Source organism: Microchirus variegatus (assembly GCF_963457635.1).
Source record: "Microchirus variegatus genome assembly, chromosome: 2".
Lineage (NCBI taxonomy): Eukaryota > Metazoa > Chordata > Actinopteri > Pleuronectiformes > Soleidae > Microchirus > Microchirus variegatus.
This window is the reverse complement of record NC_139803.1, coordinates 35,089,042-35,113,823: the sequence shown is the minus strand read 5'-3', so window position 1 is coordinate 35,113,823 and position 24,782 is coordinate 35,089,042. Positions and strand designations below refer to the sequence as shown.

General features: G+C 42.8%; 1 protein-coding gene across 1 annotated transcript; it reads right to left on the bottom strand.

Moving 5' to 3' along the window:
* Positions 1-900: 900 nt before the first annotated feature.
* Positions 901-23,541, bottom strand: tmem260 (transmembrane protein 260; the record flags this gene model as incomplete). The annotated part of the gene is made up of 16 exons (XM_083909120.1): positions 901-1,161; positions 1,790-1,874; positions 2,150-2,203; positions 3,094-3,270; positions 3,822-3,961; positions 4,345-4,516; positions 5,711-5,883; positions 6,130-6,238; positions 7,544-7,630; positions 9,668-9,708; positions 9,812-9,991; positions 10,080-10,193; positions 10,285-10,462; positions 18,928-19,079; positions 20,472-20,503; positions 23,433-23,541. The coding sequence occupies 16 exons, from the start codon at positions 23,539-23,541 to the stop codon at positions 901-903; spliced, it is 2,064 nt and encodes a 687-aa protein (XP_083765246.1).
* Between the last annotated feature and the right edge of the window lie 1,241 nt (positions 23,542-24,782).

Here is a 24,782-nt window from a genome sequence, read left to right as displayed (position 1 = left end):
CACACACACACACACACACGCGAACACAAATCAACACACATACAAGCATGCACACACCCACACACAAGCATGCAAACACACACACACACACACCTCTAAAAGGGTCCCCGGCATTGTGACATTTAACATTTCATTTAAATCCAGGAGGGATTATAGCCCTCTGGTTAGGAATAAAGAGAGAGAGCGAAAAAAACACTTATTGCATCCATTAGTTATAAAACATTAAAAAAAAAGGACCATCTAACATAGACTGATGGGACGGATTGACGGGGCGAGTGGGTGCGCAGTGTTGTCAGTGCATAGCGACGACCTCTGTGGCATAGAACAAGTCTGTCCCGAGATTAAACAAACGGCTCTAATCCCCCATTTCTGCCCCCAAATTGGGTTTCCCTCAATCTTGGCCCTACCAAAAAGAGAAATAGAGCAGTAATCAGCAGAAGAGGAGAGAGAAAAAAGAAACCAGATGTAACAATAAAGCAATTGAATGGTGAATTTAGAATAGTGGGAGCACAGAAAGCTAGTTTGGGGTCAGTCAATACTTCGTGAAGTCAAGCTCTGTCCCAGGCCCACTGCAAACACTTATTAAACGTAGCATGGTTCAGTCTTTTTCCCCTTCACCCTTTATACAGAGTTCTGTGACAAGAACTCTGTACAGACTAGATAACGGAGCAGTATTTCTGCATCAGCAAGTCCATTTTCAAACTTTTTCCAAAAGCTCGCTTCAATTGGGCTCATCAAGACCAACCATTGAGTTGAACACCAACTGCATCAGTCTGTGCTCTTCCGGAACAAACACCTCGTCAACACGAGAAGAGGGCAGATTGGTTCAGACTACGCTCCCATAGCCCTCACAGCACACTCTCCGTGTGCCAGCTCCCAATAAGTCACCCCTCAAATTTGTCATAGGTTTTGCCTCTGGCTCTGCTGCAGCCGGTCTCTCTCTTCGAGCAGGTGAGTTATGGCTGAGCGTATGGCAGGAGCCTGGGGATCTGTGGGCTCCTTCTCCAGGTAGAGGCTGAAGTGTCGAGTACTGCAGGTAAGCAGGTCGTCTGGACTGTGGCCGCGTTGACCTGAGCGCAGCAGCCTCTCACAGGCCAGTGCAAAGTTCTTGTCCCAGTTTGCAGGGTAGTTTGAGTGGGCATCCACAATCTCCTTATACAGCTGTCCACAAAACACACAGACACATAAAAACGATTTTAACAAAAGAAAAAATGAAGTAAATCCACTGAATAAGTCAAGCTTCATCCTGTAAGGAACTTTAAGATATAATATGTGTATAATATGTAATATGTATAACATTTCTGTATAAAAATGTCTAAAAATGACCAACTAATGTTATATAATGTGCTGAAATTTGACAAAATATTTTCAAACGCTCCTAAAATTCCTAGAAATATATTCTATTTAAGGTAACGGGCCATTTCACCATGGTCTCTGCTGTAACTTCAAAGGCAAATCCCGGTAAAACATCAGCTTGGATAAGGAAATACTACAACTACGTGCTACTAGTCAGACAGTGTTTCGTCTTTAGTTGTTTTTAGGATTTACTCTATTGTGTTTATTGTTCACTGATCATATACGCATTGCCGTTTGGGACATGTTCTGCCATGGACAGGGGAACCAAACAAGACAATAAGACCCACAGTCCCACGCTGGTTCCGGATGTCAAACTTAGTCCTTTGTTGACTGAGAGGCCCCTAGCGGCAAAAATCAACTACTGTTCATTTAAATCCGCACCTTTATGACTAATGTCAGTGTTGCTGTGTGTGTGTGTTGAGGTCAGACTCACAGTGTACGAAAGCTCAAAGAGGCGAGCCTTCCCTTCTCCTTGAATTCTTTCTGCCAGGTCAAACAGAAAGAAAGCCGTCTTCATCCTGAAACAAAAGCACACAGGGCTCAGGGCTAAGTGCTGGGATGGATAAGCCATGCAGATCCATGCACACTCTCAGACGCACCACTCCAATGGAGTGATTTATGTAGATGCCGCCACCAAATACAATGTACATGTAGATATAAATGCTCTACCACACAAGACTGGTTTATGGAAATGCTTTAGTCGGCTTGTATGTACTATGACACAGCATTTTATCTGCGAGATACAGTATACTACATCACCAAAAGAGGCAAAAAAGTAAAAGGTTTACTCTACCTGGCTTGCCACATCTCCTCATTAGCAACACGTTCCCAGGATGAAGAATGGAAACTGTTCACACATGAAGGGGGGAAAAAGTATCTTAAGAGCTGCAGGCGACCACTAATGCACAGTTCCACCGACTATAAATGATTATTTATGTGGAAATATTGTTGTGCAGGTTTTGATACCCTAAACATCAATGTTTTCTGAGCAACAATACCACACCAGCATATTAGACATGGAGTAAAAACCACATCTCCCTTTATTTATTTTTTTACTTTGTTGACTGCAAACACTTGACCTCTTCTTCAAAAGAATATTTTAGCAAAGGTTCCCAAGCTAATATTTGGCTTGTGGGCATCTGCGGACACGCTTGTCATGAGGGTGCAGGGGAAATAATGTCACAGTATTCAGCCGTGGATATCTGAGTGAATGAAGGGCTCCTGGCAACAGCAACAGAATATGCAGCTTTGACTAATTTCACTTTTGACACATATATTGACAAAAATGCAATAAGGAACTCATTATTTTTCATCTTCAGCCTCATTTCAAAAAGGGCTAAAGGCCTAATGTCTTGCACTGGTTGAATTCACAAAGCGCTGGATCACAGCACACAGAAGAGAAGACAACCACGCTGAGGGAAGCTGTGGAGTCTGTGGAAGGATAACACAAGACCACAGAGAGATGGAGGGCGGGGATTTGGATCATTCAAGGTCCTTGTGAAAATCATGAAATGTTTTAAATGCAACATAGAGCTCTCTCTCAGTCAAGGTCCACAGGTTTTGAAAGATATCAAACAACCGAGGAGAAATGTGTATATGATGATGTAGAAGACAAAACAAAGTTAATATGATACATTGGTGTTGTGCCCTTTGTGACTGTTATACATGGTGGGATAAGATGACTTTTTTACCTTTACACCCAGAGCTTAGGGGTAAAAAATATAAAAAAATTTGCACCTGTTGTGTGGCTCACTCCAGTTGTAGAGGTTACGAGTGCGACGAGACCACTCCTCGGGGTGAAACTGCTGCTGAGTTGGCACTAAATAGTCGCATACGCCCATGGGCCACAGGGAGAACCTATGCTCCCAGCTTTTGTCTCCATCAGGTAGCCCAATGCAGGCGAAAACATACCTCCTGTAAAAAAGCATAATCAATTATCTTACAGAAACACAAAAAAAGCACAAATACATGCCAAAAAAAACCAAAGTCCCTCCAACATCATGTTATCCACCAAAGGACTCGAAACCTAAGGTTAGTCCCACAGGTCAGAATTGCCCCACTGAGAGAAAGACATGTTTGCCTGGCAAACACTGCCCCCTGGTGGGCTTGGTATTAACAGTTCTCCTGCTCGTACAGTGCCTATTAAAAAGAGAGTGAATGTGAGAGCAGGGAACAGCAGTCATTCCAGCAGGGACTGTTTAAGCAAATCAAAGTAGATTAGTTGACTTCTATAGTTCATCAAACTCCTTTTATGGGCCTCAACCTTACTATGGGCTTATCTTCTCCCTGCACTCACTGCAGTGTCAGCCATACCACTGATCTCTGCCTCATTAGATCACCCACTTGTTCATCTGGACCATTGTTGCTCTCCATTTAACATCCTTCCATTTATCTGTTCAGATCCATCTCTTTTACTCCTTCTCTGGTCTGTCGCTCTATTCTTTCTACTCCCTCCAGTGACTCACTGCCTGTTGTGGGACAGGAACTGTTCCAGATTGAATGCGTCCTTCTCCTCAGAGTGGACCGGGTCCCAGAAGCGACCGGGGAAGTGGACGTCGGGGAGGTGCTGAGCCAGCTTGGCCACGTACCATGTGTATGTCATCATCTAGAAAGAAGAAAGGTACAGCAGTTTAAAAGACAAAAGTGATGGTTATCCTAGAAGTTTTACGTTCCTGACTTGAGTATAAAGTTGGATGATCCTGTTTCTGCCCTCTTAATTTTCCATGATTGCTAGTTTTAATTTATTTACATTTGAGATGATGATGATAAAGAGAGATAAAGTTTGTTTTTTGAAAATAAAGAAAAACCTTCTGACATAAATAACATGAATGAAGGACAGGTAATTCAATAATACCCCATTACTATAATATCAGGGTGTTTTTAAGTCTACATTATGTACACAATGATACTTGGTCTTGATTCTTTTTTTACATTTGATGTGTATTAAATATAGGAAACTTCCGACAGTGGAGAAATGAAAGCTCTGACCTCCTGGTCGACGAGGCGCACGTCTGGCCTTACGCCCTGGCAGTAGTGCAAGTAACGCAGGGAGTTTCCGGGCAGATCTCCTCTCGTTAGTACAATCGAGTCGTTTGGGAAGGAGCTCAGAAGCTCTGCACCGAACCTCTCCACCACACCGTTACTGCTTTGATCACACTCCCTAAAACACACACATGCAAAACATACTGTATAATATTAAAAACATGTGTTTGCTTACATTTAAAAGGGTGTTATAAGTGCATCCTTACTCCTGCTAAGACATATGCGTGCATGCGTGTGTGAGAAGCTTTTAAGGTGCTCTGAGGGTAAGTTGTCAGAGTCCCCACCCCTTTCCCCTCTGCAGAGGGCTCTGGGCTGCCTATCTAATCATGTGGAGACAGGTGTGATGGCTCTGACAGCACAGGCCATGCTCTCCCCACCCTGATCAAAGCCACTCAGTGATGGCTGTCTTGCCCTCCCCACAACTACGCTGGTGTAATCTGCCTTCTCGGACAGCAAACGTCTCAAACTAAGGTCTGTGAGTGGAATCTACGTGCTAACCATGTTGCTCTTTAGACCCCCAACCAAGGGGAGTGAGCAGAGGAAAAACCTGACGTGAAGTTCAGACTTTCGGTATGAAGCACAAAGCAGAAATAAATCGGGTTTACTCAGGGAACATTTATGCAGGGGGGATTTTAGAGGGAACTAGAATGAGTGGGGAATTTTTTTTATTGCACTTCAACTTCACGATACAGAAGTACCTAAAAATGGACACATTTGGCTCCAGTAACAACAGAATCACTGGAACACTTTACAGGTGAACTCAAGTTAACCTTCCCTAGACTTTTGAATGCACATGTCCAATTGTTCAATGTTTCAGTACTTAACATGTAAGTACTAACATGCTGTTCTCTAACAAGGTGATTAACCGCAAAAATCACAACAACTGTCTGCACTTGTTTGAGATAAAGAACTTACCATTGCATCCTTCTACTTAAATGCCCTGCTTTCATGGTAGAATATCACTGTAGCATGAACTTTTCATAGGGATAGTCTTGTCGAAATATGCCAGTCTGTTATCAAGCTCTAATAGACGGGCAACAGAAGATATAAAGATACAGGTTTACAAATAAGTGACTGTATTTTAATTATTTTGTGTTTAATATATGTCACATAGAATGTTACAAAACTGAATCTGTGCCTAAGCTCTGTACACAATAACATTTGATTTAAAATGAAACAAAAGAAAACACTCATTTAAAATGCAGACTTTTCTCTTTGTTTTGACTGTCTAAATCTTAAAATTCAAGGTCAAGATTGTAACTCTTTTATTGCTTCCCACAATATTTTCTTTTGTGTGTATTGCGGTGCTTACCTGTGATTGGAGTGCACAATTTGTGCCAGGAGAGCCAACGTGAGCACCCAGCCTGTGCTCTTCCACACTCTACCAAAGCCCAGCCTCCTCTCCAGCTCAGTCTGAATCTGCGTCAAGCCGAGGCCTGCCAGCACACACACCGCAGCGTCGCTCTGCAGCCAGAAACGCTCAACCTGCAAGGAGCGAGAGTAAATGGCATGTACGCAAACTCACACCAGTGTGTGTTGTAGGTTCTTTTAAATTCTCAGTCCAGTGCCAGTTTCACTCATGGAACTCATCTATGTCTAAAGCTTCCTCCATACAAGGGAAACTGTGCCATAATTTAATGACATTTAGACCTCTGCAGATCAATGATAATAATGAAAAACAGTTATGCCAAGTGAGAGGATGACAGACTGTGTGAAAGTCTCATAGCTCACCACTCCGAGCAGCAAGGGTCTGCTGATGTCCAAGTTGGCTCTCCAAGAAAAAAACAGCGAGTACACCACCAGCATAGCAGCCAACAACCAGGATACTGAACGGCACGTCCTAGATCCCAGAAAGACCAAGAAACCATTCATTATTTCAGAGTAAAAGTTCCCATTTTCAATGCCAACCTGACAAAGAGGGAGAGGAGGAATTACATTTTCATATGCAAGAAGTGTTTCCCTGCTCCAACACAACTGATTCAAATAAACGTATCGTTATCAGGCTTCAGCAGAGCTTACTGACGAGCTGACCATTCCAATCAGGTGTGTTTGAATATGTATGTACATACTGTCAATATAATTTGAGCTACAGAACAGTGCAAATATTGTGAAAATGCTGTAAAACTGCGGTTTTGAAGGAAAATGGGGGACACAACAAATATTGATAGATATTATATATAGATTTGTATTCTATAAGCTCACTCTGCATTTTGTAAATTGATATTTGAAGCTATTTGAAGTTCTATTTGTGATATCATTCTTACTTTACAGCATTTCCTTTCCGGAATCTATTAATTCCTGTTTATTTCGTGAAATATGTTCCACTCGTTTTCAATAATTCTGTGAAAATGTCAAGCAAAGCAAGGCCATGAGCAAACGTTGACGCCAGTGAGCTAAAATGTGAATGACAGATCTGTGACATTGTGAGGTGGCGCCAACTGCTGAATCACAAACTCGTATTACATTAAAGCTGTAAAAAATGCATGTAAACCCCAGCACAGAAAACACATTATCCTCATGGTAAATTTAAAAAAAATAATTATAATAATTTTCCAAGCCAGAGAAAACGTAATTTCCTGCCCACATTGATTTGATGCTTTTAATTGGCCGATCACAGATATACACTACCAAGCCTCCAATTTTTATTTATTATTACAACAAAATAAGGGCCCAAATATTTTTTAAAAAATGCAATATTTACTAAACAAGAATTTGCTCGTTTTCCTTTTTGGGGGAGATGGTGAAAATGGTCTGTGCCCGACAAAGCCTCAGGCCTTCACTAGACTTTTATCAGCTCCACCCAACAAACCCCATCAACGACCAAAACACATTACCGCATCACTTTGCCACTCTGCTGCAAACGGATACATAAAAGCAGCAATTTATTTGTGTACACTAATATGTTTTGAAAAATTCAAAATACAGATCAATCCCTCTTGATATGAATGCGGGGCTCAAGACAGCTTGACAGTTAGACTCTTTGCCGTTTTTTTTTATTCCTTTTTACTAAAATCAGCATATTGTCAATGGTTTTGTTCCCTTCTTTCACTCCAGGGGATTAGACTTTGAGTTGAAGTGGCTGCTGAGATGTGCGTGTGACAGAGTTTGGTGTTTTGCATGTTGATGTCTCTCTCTCGTTTCCTACCTGTCCCACGTGGAGAGGAGAAGGCCTATTACTGCCAGCACCAGAACGGGAACGGACAAGTCCGCCAGGCAGTGGTTCATCTGGGCCCTTCACACACACACACACACACACTCTTTTTGATGGACACCAAAGAAAGGCTCAATTACCCTCCCTGCGACTCAAGTCAAGGACACCAATTATTACATGCCCTTCATCGCCTATCAAAATAAACTCCTTGGACTGCTTGTTACTCCTTTCAATCGAATTGACAGATACCAAACGACTGTGTCATCCACCCCCCACTGCCCCTACGTCCCGTCACAGCGCCTGTCAGTCACAGAGCGCCTGCTCAGAGAAGGGGAGATAGTTTCCTCCCTCTTCCTTAATACCCATCTCTATTTGACAGCTTATTGAGTCTTTATATCTCCTGATGTACACTATGTGTGAACGTGCTCATGGGTGTCTGTTCGTGAGTGTGTGTCAGCTTCCTCACTGGGTTTACGTCTCCAGTGCGATATGCCTGTCATGTTCGCCTCTCTTCACCATCTTGAAGGTGTGCTTGTCCATCAAGCAGCAGGGGTGATGGGAAGAAGTGGGTGTCTGACTAGTAGCTGGGGTCTTAAGATGCACATGCACCCCCCCGCCACCCATCCCGTCAGCTGTAAAAAGATACCAGGAGTGGGATGTCTACATTGCTGGTGGTAGCGTTGGAAGAAGTGGGGAGCAGGAGAGGGAATCGAAAGGAGGAGGTGGATGGTGGAGGGAGGGAGGTGTGGGGGGGAGCTGGAGTAGAAAAATACAATTTCTCCAGCTCTATTGCAGTGTCTGTCATCACAGCTTGTCACGCTTATAGACCAGAGCTGAGTGATCATTTCAAACTGCTGGAGAAACAGAACACAGCGATTTGGCCCTCTAAGCAGGTTCAGTTCTGCTTTGATGGGAGAGAGAGAGTTAAATGGGAAGAACAAAAGCTGCTGAGAAAAGAGAGCGAAAAGAGGAGAGAGAGAAATGGGTGGCAGAAATGAGCGAGGCCTCTCTGAAGAATAATGTCTGTGTGCAAATCAATGTACAACACCAGAACCAGGGCAAAGTGTCACTTGGACGTCCTTTTCTTAGACTATAAATGTATAAAACTTTATGTGCCCTACATCAAATACACATATGTGTGTACAGTCTCTTCCAGACTCTTTTTTGGGATCAATTTTCCAAAAAAAAAAAAAGCTGACAGATTCCCTGATTTGGTCCAATGGGGCAAGCATAAAGTAGTCATAAATAGTAATAGTATTAGTCAAGAGTTGAGATTAATTAAGCATACACTACTGTTCAAAAGTTTGGGGTCGTCACCTATACAATTTTTCCAAGATTTCCATTAAAAGTCACACTTTTATTCATCAAAAGATTTGCACAATGAATAGAAAACACTGCAGGCTGAGTTGAAGGCACAGACTAAGGAGTTGACTGAGAAAATGGAGCAGGTGCAACAGCAGGTTAGGGAAGAGTGACACATTTCATGGGTTTAAACACAGATGCCCCATTGGCATGAAAAAACAATGGATTTGTATTTTTAAGATGGAACATTTGATCGTTTTTCATATTTTTCCAACTTCCTCAATTAGCAATCGCACACAGTGGTTCCAAACCACTGCAGTTTCTTGCAGCGTAAATAATATGCCATGCCATATCATAATAATTTACACTCATACAATACCGTTCAAAAGTTTGGGGTCACCGATACAATTTTTCTGTGTTTTCCATTAAAAGTCACACTTTTATTTATAAAAAGAGTTGCAAAATGAATAGAAATTATAGTCAAGACATTGACAAGATTAGAAATAATGATTTTTGTTCAAAATAATTTTGCCCTTTCGTCAAAGAACCAGTAAAACTGTTTACAGCTGTGCTAACATAATTGCACAGGGGTTTTCAAGGGTTTTCCAATCATCCAATAGGCTTCATACGTGAATCGCAAACACAATGTACCATTAGAACACTGGAAATGGGCCTCTATACACCTATGTACATATTCCGCTAAAAACCAGACGTTTGCAGCTAGAATATTCGTTCCCCCCATATTAACTATGTATAGAGTGTATTTCTGATTCATTTAATGTTATATTCATTGAAAAAAAAGCCAAATCAACTTACTGTAGCATTATGGTCAAGTTCACGGAGCTCTCAGTCTTGGCCTGCAAACGAAACACAGAAAAGTTAACCAAAGCATTGATATTCAAATAAACAGGAACACACACAGAGATGCGTAGGTATAGCAGGCAGTAAAGCAGCAAGTACCAGACTGAAGGTGCCATATTCAGCCCTCAGCAGGTGGGTCAGCAGGCCTGACAACGTGGTCTGATCTCCCCAGCTCCAGCGGGCCGTGTTGAGGTTGGAGGAGATGGGCAGGTAGACGTACGGCAGAAAGCCAGCAAGAAAACAAGCACCAAGAGACACAAGGACACGAAAAGACAGCTCCTGTCACAAGATCACATGGAACATGAGTACTTGACCATCTTCTAAAAAATGGATGGCAAACTTAGGTTCTTGACTTATGAAATCTTACCTTGTGAGAGTAGAGTCGTTGAAAGACCCACGGAATGACGACAAGTATGTACACCACCAAGGTGTGTTGGTTACAGAGCCCCAACCCACAGCACAGCGCCCCCCAGTGTGCAATCTGACAAAAGCAAGCAGTTGAAACGACCATCAAGACATCAAATATTAGAGAAAGACACGACTTCAGCGGGGTGGAATTGTGTCGTCGTTACCTTCTTCCTTTGCTCGGCGTTTTGGGCGCAGCGCAAACTGGCAATCAGGAAGAAGAGCAGACCAACAAAAAGGTTGTTGAGCGTGAAGACCTCTGCCACCATCGACCACTGCCAGCTCAGCCTGGACACGGCAAACAGCCCTCCTGCCAGCACTGCTCCAGGGCCAGGACCTGCCAACCTGACAGAGAGGGAGAGGAGGAATTCAATTTTCATTATGATTTTCTACTGTCTTCCATGTTTTTAGGTGTGTTTCCCTGCTCCAGCACACCTGATTCGAAACAAACGGCTCATTATCAGGCTTCAGCAGAGCTTACTGATGGTGCTGATTATTTGAATCAGGCGTGTTTGCGCAGGGAAACACACAGGTCAGTGGCTCCCCAGGACCAGGAGTGAGAAACCCTGATCTGGAGCATCACATACTGTAAGTAACCAAATTGAAGAATCAGACCGGTCCAGACACTGTCTGTTCAGATTAAATGCTGCTCTAGCTTTGACGACAAGTCCACCATTAAATGTTAATATAAAAATATTTTTAAAATCTGCTAAACCTGCTCCCACTGTTCAGACTTAGCCACTAGAGGTAACAGAACTCCAAGTGGGGATTTTTCTGCTGCTTATTATTAAAATAAAATTCAAACTTCACTCTAGACTAATTTGAAGATGCATTATAATCTCTCTATGACCCACGTTTGCTTCAAAAACATCCTCAGTAATTTGGAGAAAATCATGAATAATGAGAACTCCGGTTGATCTTGAGCAGACCGGCACTGAAACCACCCTGGTCGAGATAGCATTTTATCCTCTGCTTCTTAAATATAATGTGTGCACAAAAGTTTTTTCCTCTTCTGTGCTCTCCTGTACCGACTCCATCTCCTCTGCGGTAATTGAAGCAAACTTGGGATAATCTGTCATGCACTAAGACCCACCACTTACAAAATAGGAGACAGAGGAGGGGAGTGTGTGTGAGAGAGGGGGGGGGGGTGACAAATGATGGCAGAAAAAGGAAAAAGCAAAATAGTGCAGAGTGTGTTACAGGGGTGAGACAGTGTGCGGGATGTATGAAATATAGAAAAAAGGAAGAAAAAAAAAGTTCAAGAGGAGAGAGGGTAAAAAAGAGAAAAGGGAAAAAAAGGCAGCCCAGTCCCCGGCACGCTGGCTCTGAAATATGAGCAGCCTCGACAATTAGGGAAGTCAGGCAGTATGGCCCTTTCCGCCATTGTGTGGAGTGGCTTAGAGTCCTCATCAGCCTATCAGCTAACTGACAGGCAGAGAGCTGCTCTATTCAGCACTGCAGATACAAGCTGCAGGCCAAACGGCTGCCAGGTCCCTTATGACCCCACAATCCCTTGCCGGTGACAGCTTCAAGCTCCATAGCAAATTAGGCGCTCTCACATTACAATCGCAGAAGACAGATTCCATTAACGGTATCTGAAATTGAGTAGAGAGCAGGCCCGTTATCAGACCTGACTCATAAGCACCGCCATTAATCACAAGGCATGATACCATTTATACATTTCCAGCTCTCTGCCTGCCGCTGTGATAGTCAGCCACAAAAGGCCTGATGAGACTTAGGCTAGGGGAACAATGGAGCTTTCTGAGGAAAGCGCGGTAAATCAGGAGGAAAAAGGAGAGGGAGAGCGAAAGAAGGGTAGGGAGAAAAAAAACTCTTGCTTGCTGACTACTTCCCCTTTTTTTCTTGGGTTTCTCTCTCCTACTCTACTATATTTCCCTCTGTGTTCACTCAAAGGCAAGCTTGGAAGATGAGAATGTGCGTGCATGTGTGTGCACACTTGGGGAGAGGGGGCAAACTGTGTTGATGGGGAGTCTAAGAGTGGGTCTTAATAAGAGATAGCAGTGCCTTTTCTCACTTCACCGCTCCAGGAATTAGTAATAACTTGAAGGAAGGATGAAGAAGAAGAAGGGTGCAGCACGGAGGGGGAGGAGGACTTTTGTTGAGGTGCAGAGACCCTCCACAACCTTAATTTTACCTCCCTGCATGACAATTAACCATAGCTCATAGACCTAGCAGGGGGGCTGGTTTAGGGGTAGCATTGGGTTCAGAACAGTCATGGGGGTCTGTCGTTGGGTTATTACACCAAGTCTGTTCCTGCTTTTGAAAGCCCCCATCTGACAGCAGTCATCACACATGCACACTCACACACTGCTGCTCTCCTACTTCTTTATTCTCCCTGAGTGTCTGACAAATCTCTCTGTTAGAGTCTTGTGAGTCTATAAGAGCCCAGTGATGTGTGTACAGTACAGGCTGTAAATGACCTGTCTGTCTGAGCGGGACCACCTGAGTCCCAGTCAGCCCACTCAGCCTCTCTCCACAGCTCATTCTCCAAGCCGGCTGCTCCCAGGGCGCAGAGATAAAAGCAGGGGTACATTCAGACACCAGTGAAGCCATGTTCCCTGTTATCACTTCTCAATGCGGTGCAGGATGCTGCTATGTTGAAATGTTGTGGCTCAATGACAATGGCCTGGTTAAGACATGGCAGGAGAATAACACAGCTGACAAGGAGACTATTCAACTGATCCATGCTGCCAAAAATGTCTGTGTCATCATTTGGGTAATTAAAACAGTGACAAACATTACTCATTAAATGTGGACTGAAGCATATACGTTTGGAACTAATGTACACTACTGTTCAAAAGTATGGGGTCACTTAGAAATGTCCTTATTTTTGAAGGAAATTCACTTTTTTTTCAATGAATATATATATATATATAACATTAAATGAATCAAAATACCCTTTATACATTGTTAATGTGGTAAACAACTATTCTTGCTGCAAACGTCTGGTTTTTAAAGGAATATATACATAGGTGTATTGAGGCCTATTTCCAGTGTTCTAATGGTACATTGTGTTTGCTAATCACGTTAGAAGGCTATTGGATGATAAGAAAACCCTTGTGCAATTATGTTAGCACAGCTGAAAACAGTTTTGCTGGTTCTTTGACCAGAGCAAAGTTTGAAGGGCAAAATTATTATTTTGAATAAAAATCTTTATTTCTAATCTTGTCAATGTCTTAACTATATTTTCTATTAATTTTGCAACTCTTTTGATGAATAAAAGTGTGACTTTTAGTGGAAAACACACACAAAAAAATTGTATAGGTGACCCCAAACTTTTGAACGGTAGTGTAAGTGGAGCATAACTAAAAGTTCTAATTTAGAAAATCTGAACACTCAACAATTCTGAGCTCAAGGAAAGATCAAAAGGTAAATAAATAAATGACACGGATAATGGCTCTGGTGAGCGATGTCCCCTTCAAGGACACAACAAAAGCAGTGTATAATGAATGAGGAGTCAAAATGGGGACCTGCCTCATTTCCTCTCTCCGTTGTACAGAATGGCTCAGTGACGTGCCAGCAGTTGTCATCTGCGCTACATAGCAGCACACAAAAAATCCTACACTAGCACTGAATGATGCCTGACAATGGCAGCGGCCAACAGGGGCCACTGTCATACACCACCCAGGGGCACAGACAATGCCACAGCTGTGCCATTGCAGATCATCACTGCACTGTTCTTCTGACTGAGTGGTGGTTTGGGGGAAGCAGAGCTGGAAAAGAATCACACATTCCTAAAGAGGGTAAGAGAGCCCAAGAGACGAGGTGGCCTGCTCTGGCTGAGGCTTCAGTTTCCAGTTGGCCTCCACTGGTACCCCAGGGTTCTCCTTTGGCCAAGACACCAGGCAGGGCACTTAGTAGCTATTATATGACAGCAGTCAGTGGTTAAGTGATATCAAATATTCCACAAAAATAAGTGTAAAAAGCGAGTTAGTGTACAGATGCGGGCTGAGCTGCATTTTGGTGTCGTTTATGGTGTTTCAGGGTCATGACAAGATCATAGAATCGTGTTGTAATTTGTAGCAGACAAAACCAATTTTACTCATTAGGTTCAGTTTATGTGAGAAACTATTGAGAACTGGAAGCTGTTTCAGTGTAATGGAAAACCAACCCTTACAAAACACACCATTGTGTGCTTGTGTTTGGAGAAGATGACACATTTTAAGCCTGAGTAACAAAACGGAGGCACGGAGTTAGACAGATATGGAGAGGTATTAAGGAGAGTGTTTAATGAGAGACACTAGCGAACTGTTTTACAGTAAATGTAGGATTAAATATTTTGAGGGCCAAAACTGCAAAATAAAAGTCATGCTATCTTGGCATCTATTATTGTTTAACTTATCCTGCAAGTTCTTATCAACACGTAATTAGGAAAAATAAATAGCTTTTTATATTTTTTATCATGTGTCGGAAGCACAACAGTGTTGCATAATTATTTGTATTAATATGTTTATATGTCATTTAGCATTTGCAATATTGTAAAGAATTGTATTATACTTATATTACTTCTATATTATCCAGCAATTGTATCACTCATATTACATGCATATGTATATGTATACATACACACACACATACATATATAGATATATACTGTATATATTCAGCAAATTTGTACTTGTTTGTCATCATATCGTTTTCATGTCTAAAACTGATTTGTCATGAAATTATCTTCCAAAAGAATTAATGTCATCCCATCACGAATACTGAAGTAAGAAAAGTCGAATTGACTGGTACTAATCCTTTTTTCTAACTGACTTTAAAAAAAACAAGCTATACAGGCACTTCTCTCTTCCCTTTCCTGCCTCATGCAGTAATGTTGAGGAGACTGTTTTGCACAGAGGGTAAATAAAGAGACCCAGCTCTGCTGCTAAGACTCCCCTCCTCCAGGAGAGAGCTCCAGTGCTCCAAGTGCGTGTAAAATTAATCACCACAATTCTGCTCAAACAATGCAGCCACTGACATGACAATTTCTCCCAGAATGCCATCTTAATCTCCACCCAACACAAAAAAAAAATTACAGGGAAAAGAAAAAACTATTTTCAGAAATCCTGTGTTTATGCAATTCTCTGAATGCCATTTTTTTATTGCTTCTTTTTCCAACAAATTCATTAGGCACACACTACTGATATAAATGTTGCTGTATAGATTCCATTAACTAATTCTGGGTGAATTGTAATTGCCGAGTCTGATCTGTCTTCGTGGCTGGTGCCTTATTAAGACTGCCTGTGGTGGGAGAGGAATGTAATATTGACGTCCAAAGCAGACACAATCTCAGGCCCAGGGGCGGAAGGAATATTAAACCAGTACTGTATTCTGCTGTCTTTCTAACACTCCTCCCTCCTCCTCTCTATCCCTATCCCATAGCCAGTAATGAGGAAATAACATCTTCATTAAACATCTGTTTAACTGTATTAAAAGACGAGTCCTGAGGGAAACATTGGTCATGCCGAGGAAGGGGGGGAGTAAAGGAGGTCTGTTGGACTACAAAGTGAAGGATGAGATACTGCAAAATTGGAACAAAAGGTCCAGAGATTGAGGCCTTTTAAAGAGACAAACCTAAAATCTTCTGTGTTTGCAGAAGAAAACAGGAATAGGTGTGTTCAGTATTGTCACTTGGAATAAAGATTATATCCTACAAGAGCATGTGTGAGATGCAGGGGCAGTTCTGCCGCCTACAGGGAGAAGTAAGAACATTATCCAACAAAACAACTCCATTCAGCTGCTTCAACAATTACACAATTCATATTCAAGACAAGCAATAAAAGAAAAAACAACCTCCCTGTAGTTATACTCGTGATCCCAACAAGATACACGCGCAACACCATTCCTGTGGAAAAACAAACCACCTGATCAAGGAGGGGAAAGTGCCATCAGTACCATATGGTGGAGGTCCTTATAAGGAGATGAAGACACAGCACAAGGCAGGGGATGGGCACCACGCCCCACTCCTCAGTCCACTGAGGTATCAGCTGTGCCACATGAGCCAGTTCTCAGTGGTCGAGGAGGCTCTCGCAGGTGTGCATTTGATGTGCTTGACAGACACTTATGTAATAATTGTATTAAACAAAAAGTGCTGATGACTGAGTGATGCTGACGTCTACTCTGATGGCTGTTAGCGCATTAGCACGTCTGCTCCTGAACTCTCAGGATAAGAGCAGCAACGGAAAGATATTCCTCTCAGGTAGCAGAAGAGATTCAGAACAGCTTTAGCAGATAAACTGTGAAACGAGAGAGAGCAGAATACCAAGCAGTCTGGATTATCCAGCTATGAAGGGTGCATTCCTCAACAGACTCTTGGCTGAGGCCGTCAGCATTCCACGGGCCAAATATTTCTTTCTGTGAAGTGCAATCGATAGAAATTATCATTACGACCACCATCCTCAAAGGCCCGTCAGGCCCTGGTGTGAAAACATAATAAGACATGCAATTTGGCCATCAAACTGTATGATCAAACCAAGAGAACTGTAATTGACAAATCAAAGGGAGGCTAAGTGCTACATTTAAACTTGCACAAGAGAGAGGTGGCTTCCAAGCCTATCAACTTACATTCCCCCACATTAAACACGGCAATCTGGCCGACTAATTTAAATTGAAACATCAAAGGCTTCCCATGTTGGGTGTATTCCAAATGAATTTCAAGGTCTACAATTTACTATTTGGAAGAAACTGCCTTCAAGTACCCCTATTTTACTACATTTTGCTATCTGAAAATAATTACACAAAGTGATTATTTGTTTGGGGTGTGGGGGGAGGGAGTGGGCCTTCTTCTCAGCTGACACAAACCCAAAAATAAGTAAGTTAAAGTTTATGAGGGCCTCAAAAAGACAAAAACAAGACATTTTCTAATTTAGTTTGTTGGGGAAAACATAAAGCAAACTTCAAGGGTAGAGCAGGTGAGAACGGTTGTCAACTGGTCAGGTTTGGCATTTAATCTGAGGGGAAAGGGCCTGGCCACAGAGTCCCTGCAGGGTTGTGGCAAAACATCCATGCCAATCTTCTCTGTATGGTCAAAGCACCCAATGCCCTCAGTGCCAGAAGTGAGAGGGAGGTCTTGACCATCCGGAAACCCCACCCCGACATGTTTCCGTCTCCAGTAACCCCTCACCACTCAAAAGTCTGCCAGCTGATCCACAGCCACAAGCTCATCCCAAACTAGGTCCTAAACAGATCATGATTAAAGCATTTGATGCTTATTTTTTTAAAATTGAAAGCATAGCTTATATGATCATACTTAAAAGCTTATGTGGTGTGACTGAGGTCTGGCTGAAGTCCTCACGACCCATCAACCTTGTTTGGGGGGGGCTGAGTTGGAGGTCCTCATAATGACTTTTCACTTGAACATAATCCAAAATTAGATCTAAATCCCAAGAGATTACAAAAAATGCTACAGTTAACATGCCCACCAGGAGCCCAATATCACCCAGCCTACATGTCTGTATATGTCTGGCCAAGTGCTAAATCCAATTCCCCATTGCAATTCAAACTTATATGTATGAAGACGAGGAGGGGCAGTCGGGATACATAGCCCAAAATCCCCAATAAATTGTACCGTTTGGTTATTTTAAACATTCTCTTCGTCTTTACCTCGTCTTGTCTGGGGCAGAATGGTTGAATCCAGCAGGATTTGTGTCACCGCTGAGGACACGTAAGACAGGACAGCGTCCAAGACTGATGCAGTCTGGGCTTACTGCCAGTCCCCTGGGGAGCACTTCCTCCTCAGTCCCTGCCCTTCTCCATCACGGCTGACCCTGTACCCTAACCTACTACGGACCACCTGCCACCAAGCACTGGCCAACACACAGGAAAAGAGGCTCAGGAATGAGCACAACTCCATTTTCATTAGCTTTTCCCCTCATCATCACTTATTTATTCACCTCATGGCCTGCCCTGGTGTACAGGCAGTGGAAATGACATCACATTCAACAATTCCGGTTCTGAAAGAGTAAATTAGATGTATATGACATGCTTGGAAATGCCCCAGTATGCATAAACACCGACAAAGAGGAAAAATGTTGACACTAAGCCGCCACCAAGCCGCCACCAACAATGCAATGTGGAAAATCACTAAGATCAGCAAGTGGGTGATGTAAGGTAGTCTGACCAACCATGAAAGATAAACACAAACTGGGAAAGGCTACAATACGCCTTACATGATGGGGTCAGCAGCAGCAGGCAAAACTGCAGGGTGGTAGATGGCAATAAAGACACTGAAAACTGTGTTTAGAAGTGGACAGGGGAGATATGGTAAAGAGAGGGGATAGGGAGGAATCAGTGATCCAGTTCCTCTAAGACCCAGGAGGCAAGAAGGGGGGAGATTAGAAACCGTGCCGTGTCAGGATTGAGAGCATGCTGGGCAGTGGGGAAACAGGAGAACAGGGATGTTGGGGTGGGCGCTGGAGGGTACAATAATTGTGATATACATACACACACACACGCATGCTCACACCAGGTGGCTGATGGGTAAATAGGCAGGGCAGGGTGGTGGAGGAGAGGAGGGCGGCTGGACCCTGCTCCTGAATACTGAACAGCGGATCAACTGCAAGTAAGTCAGGACCTAAAAATGTCCCTCTCTATCCCAGACAGCATCAAGATGCAAAAAGTCATTAAAGGGATGTTTAAAGACCCCCAACCCCTAGATACACACCTCAAATATATATTGTACAGACAGAAGTGTGAGTTTGAGACATGAATCATGAATAAATGTTGTCTTAGGGAATGAATTTGGTCTTCATACATTCAGTCAAAGGCTGGAAAGAAGCTGTGGAAAAATCACAGATGATTCTTACCTGCAGACTGTAATGCAGAGGGTACCACAAGCTGCAGCCCCCAGTAAACTCCCCATCAGGTTGACACTGTGAGCTGGAGAGAGTGACGGCAGAAGAAACATGGCCAGGCGAGCTAACAGGGTGAAGAGAGGGTATCCTGGAGGATGAGCCACCTACAAACAGGAGACAAAAGGACATAAAGCAGGTAATGTTCCATTGAAGATTGTACTTAAGTGGGCAGCAGACTTAAATGGTGAGGGTGTGCATTGTGTTTGATGACAGAATACAGAGCTGGGAAAGAGTATTGAAGCAAGAGTGAAGCAAATTCTGATAGAAAGCTTTATGATTTTGTTATATATTTTGTAATTAATTGATGTACTACTGCCAATAGCGGTGCGCTGTAGAGCCACAGTAGCAGAGGCGACTGATACACACATGCCGTCTTGCCTGACTGCGGTAAAACCAGAGCACTCCTCTCACTCTCTTTCTCCCACTTCTTACGTCTTTCCTCTGGCCTCTTCCCAAGGACAGCGCGGCTCCCTAGAGTCCATGACAGAGCACGTGGTGCTCACCAACTCCAGCCCCCCCAAACCACCTCTGAGCTGCAGTCATCCTCGCCTGGGGGGATCTCGGCAATCACAGCAATTAGCTGCTAAGTCTCCTCCACCCAGATAAGGGCTCAGTCATTAAACACAGACTCATTCCATGGCACTGATAACACGAGCCACGCGGGCAGGGAAAAGGGACAGTTCTTCAAACGAAACATGGAGCTGAACAGGTGAGAGGGCAACTGTCGCATCAACCGACGCAGATGCAGCAAGGCTCATCAGCTCATTTGTTAGTTTGATGGATAGTTCAGACACTGGGATTGAGATTGTAAGAAGAAGAAGACAAAGCGGAGAGAGAGCACCGCAGACAACTCGACTATAGGAACACAGGCATGTTGACGAAGGACTGTGTGGTCGACAGGAGTGGACAGATATGCAGTTGTAGAACAGCTGGGGGACAAACGACACAGGAGGAAATGGGGAAGCCGAACTCTTGGGATCAGAAGGGAGAACCAGCAGTTCTGGGGCCTTGGGATGGCCTGCGAGGCCCTAGGGAAGCCTAAACGGCAGACAGATGGGCCACACGGACTGTAGCACTAACAGCAGGATTACTGGCATAGTGACACCGACACAGCCTCCCTAAAAGGATCACAGCGGCGTAATAAACTTTATTAAATAATAAAACTTATTATAACTGTTAACCCGATTTAGTTCATTCTTCGCGGCTTACACACACACAAAAAAGAGGGGTGGATATAATAAGCCTTGTACCATACATAAGGCAAAGCCTACAAAGCCATCGCCTTACCATTGACTTTAATTGGATTTGAAAAACTGGGGTTGCAAATTATAGCATTCTCTATTTGCAACTTAGTAAAATAAGTGTATAGAAAAGAAGGGGGAAAACCTGTGGACTGAAAGTAAATTAATCTGCTTTCTGTCCATGCTTAATTAAACTTCCTTAATGCTTATAAAAGTTAATGAGTGAATTGATTAAACAATACAGCTAATACTTACCCCCAGCTCACAGGCAGCAGTGATCAGCTCTCCTGTGGAAGAGAATAGAGGAGGAAATTAATGTAAACCCAATAATTATTATTAAGAGACAAGTCTGCTCCCAAAGTTTTCCCAAATCAAATACTTGCACTGGGGTTTTGCATTAATTTGCCAGGATCAAAACCTGCAAATCTTCCCAGTGTGACATTTCCTAAGCGGCACGCTCATTCTCCTCATCTCTCCCTTCTCCCCTGATGCCTCCCTCCCCCTTTTCGAGCACACACACACAGATACAAACACAGAGTCATACACACACACAAACCATTACATTCCCTCACAAAAAGATACACATATGCTGAACTGAGAATAATGCTTCCAGTCCCATCCTCCCCATGCATTGGGGTCCTTTCCCTTGCCCTTTCTTCTAGTGCTCTGCATGCATGCCCCTCTCCTGCTCCCACACTCCCAGTGTCTTGTTTTGTCCACTGGGCACAAACAGAACAGCAGTGGTGATGTGAAGTCACAGAATGAGGTAAGCTGTAAAAAAAAAAAAAAAAAGAAGAAGCCAGCTGCACAATATTTTTGACAAGCTCTGTGTGAGGCACACAGCACAAAGTGAAACGACAAAACCCCCGAAAAGCTATTTTAGGAGGCTTTTAATATATTTGGGAACAAACCCATTTGTGCCAGAGTATATCCAGAGCGTTTCAAATTACTCTGATTTCTCACCCAATGTTTTCCCCATCTCCCACTCATTGAAAATTGAAATCTGGTTCAGATTAAATGACAGTGATAAATCTTTCGATTCAAGAAAGCTCCCTCTACTGGTACTAGATGAGCAATCTCCTCCATCTCGAGCAACCAATTACAATTACCATTACTATGGTGACCAGCAAACTATGAAGAAGCTGGGGAAACTACACATAGTCTGGGGGAAAAAAAAACTTAGCAGACAAATATTGCAGGTTATTTCAAAGCCAAGCAACTGCCAAGAGTTCCATATTAAAAAATAAATAAAAATATACATTTTGAGGAGTAAGAACTTGGGAGAGACTGTAAAAAGAACAATGGCTGGATTTCAGATGGCACTGACTGGCTGCTTCATGTATTTTGCAACCTTGCAGATACAGTGAATTAGGATGGCTACGTTTCCACTACACAGGGAGCCCTAACTCTTATCAGTCTAATGGACCATGAAGTCAGAAACTCCTCAACCTGCACAGCTTTAATGTTTCTTCACAGCTCCATTTCACCTGGCATGAGCCACCAGCTACCTGCCATCACTTTAAATCACACTCCCTCGTCCCTACATCAGTTTCTCAATTCCACTCTTTTTCCCCTCACTAGTGGCACAATTTCACTGCATTCAATGCTGCAACTCAAACTAAAATGGAGCCAAAACACCCATCTCAGAGCAACAGAGATGAAGTTCTGCAGCTCCTGTACTAAAAAGCTAAATATTGACTCAACGGGGTAGCAGCACGGGTGCCAAGAGTCTTTGTGATAGTGGAGCATGGGCACCCACACCAGTCTTGCCATAATCCCCATCATTTCCACACTCCACATTCCTAGACAACAGCGTACCCGTGGGGCTGTGCTCAAGCCTCTCCAGGGCACATCACACCTAAAGAGATTAGGACACAGAGACGGAGACCTGGAGAATTCTGAAAGGTGTTCAGCTGGCACTATCAGAGCGGGCATCCTGCACCGTCCCTAAACACTGTGGAGAAGGGGCTGGCCATTTTTTCAAAGGCCCCACTCGCTAGACAGCAGCACAGCCGGCAGAGCGACTCAGCGCTCCAATTGCTTGCTTGCTCCTCATTTCTGCTCACCCATATCTGGCCGAGCTTTTCATATGCTTTCATTCTGCAAATTTTGCATTCCCTTCCGCAGCAGCTTGTGTGCCAGAGCAGCGCAAACCTAACAAGCACAGCCTCCATGCCCTCAAGTCCACATTTACAAGTTTGTAACCTTGCTATCACTTCTAAACAGTCTGTAATTGTGCAATTGCCTCACTTCATAAAGTGCATTACAAGAATGCTGGAAAACACGTTGGCCTACCACACAGGAAGGTACTTTGAGGGAAATACATTTGTGTCCACTGTTAAGCCTTGTTACATTATTTTGAAATTTAACAAACAAGCTCAATAATTGTCTAAGTCCTTTAAAAAAATGTTCTCCCTCTTATTAAACAAGTAAACCAAAAGAACTTTGAGTCAATCTAGTATGACTTTTCTTTGGGTCAGTAAAATGACTCTCACATAATTACTAGTGCCTCAGAAGGTCGTAGTTTTTATGATGAGGTCATACATTCCATAAAAGAGGATTCAGCGAGTGCTTATCTCCCATTTCCAGAACACAAAGTAACTAGGAGTATTTAATATGCCATAGTCCACCCTCCTTGATGCTGAGTAGTAGCAGAGGAGCTGCAGGTACCATTTTTCACATCTTTGGTATGATGTGGTCGGGGTTTCAACCACCAACCTTCCACTTATGATGCATCCGCTCTTAAACCATCTGTGACACGATATTCTTTCACCAACAGAAACATCTGGTCTGACATCGACATTACATCAATTATAGAACTCTTAGTTCTGACCTTTTGCGAGTTTGATTAGGGGAAAAGGCATTCCAGAAGTGGTGATATTGAATATAATAGCACAGGAACTTATAACTGAAGTATCACTCTACATAATAAGTATTATTCACACTGTCTATCTGACTGTCAGGCACCATATACCTATACTGTTACACCTGGTTCATACTGGATGCGTGGAGCATAAATTGCTGCTGACTTCCTTCATATTCTGTCTATTTTTAAGTTTTGGCATATTGCCTAGTTTTTCACAGCAAAAATACACAGAGAAAATATCTGTTGAGAATGTATCCACATGATTGGCTGCTCGGTAACAACAAAACCATGTGACCAGAGGGGACGCATTGAGCATGTGAGCTAGCAAGCTGGCTAGCAGTAGCACCAACCTGAGTCTCCACCGGGGACTGTCCTCTGGACGCAGGGCACATACAGAGCGGTGACACAGGCCACCGTAGCGCCCGTCAGTATCCAGCTTGTCCGGTGCTCCGCAGACATTTTCTTTTTATTTCAGACTAAAAACCGATAGTTCCACAACAACTGCTAGCTTCCGTTGACGAACTAGCAAGCTAACGTTGCTAGCATTCACACATTGTGGGCTGGCTTCAGACATTAGCCGGGATAACTGCACTAAAGGACGTCAGACTGCATATTAAACGGGGTTAACAGTAAATGAAGACTATATTCATTGTATATTCACCGGTGCAGGCTCGACAGTAAGCGCTAATAGTAAGCTAATAAACGCGCTCATTTCCGGCTAAATAGTAGTGAGATTCACGCGAACACGCCAATATCGCGAGACGTCCGTTTCTCAAAGTTACACGGAAGTACTGATTTATTTGTCACTGTTTATTAAAATATCGATTTACGCGATTTAGTGGCGGTGAACGGCGATTGTTTTTATCCTCTGGCGTTTTACTCGAAAAACGTGCAGCCGCGGTGACTTCCATGTCCAGTTAGTGAGGAGTTGCCACCCGCGGTAGAACGAAAAGAAGAAGAGTGAAGTGTTGTGATTTAATCACGTGATAGACTCCAGACACCTTCTGTCATACTGCTTGAGTGTTGTCAACGAGAAATAAAAAATATATATAATAATATATTTGTTTCACACATTGTGCCTTTAGAGATTCTGTAAAAAAAATATGGTATTTCACATAATTTGAAAGTGTTTGTTTTGATATGGAATGACGTATACTTCATAATTAAAATATGTATATGATGCAAAAATGAATCCATTGATCGCCAAAAACACATGTTAATAAATAATGTGGACAACTGTAATTAAAACACCAAACAAACATATGCATGTGTAATTTAATGTCGCATGTATCACATCTAATAATGTGATAATGACAACCAAATTAATAATAATTATTAATACTATTATAAAAACTATTGCTAGCAACTATATTTAGTATGATATTCTGTCTATATTCAATCACCTCACTGGCAGCTGTGCTTCAGTCACCCTCAAAATTTGAACAGTATAAAGCATCTTCACGAAGGGAACTTCATTACTGGTAATTTTGCACAACTTGGGTTTCGGGTTATTGCATTTATAACATCTTGTTTAAATTGAACATAAATAATGGCACTTGACACTTTAATATTAATTGGCACTTTATTGCAGGTTTGCACAGAACATTTGCACATTTTCTATAAAAGATTTTAAAAGTTGTATTTATTGAAGGTTTGAATTAATACCTTTCTTGCATTATAATTGTTTATATTAGGGCAGG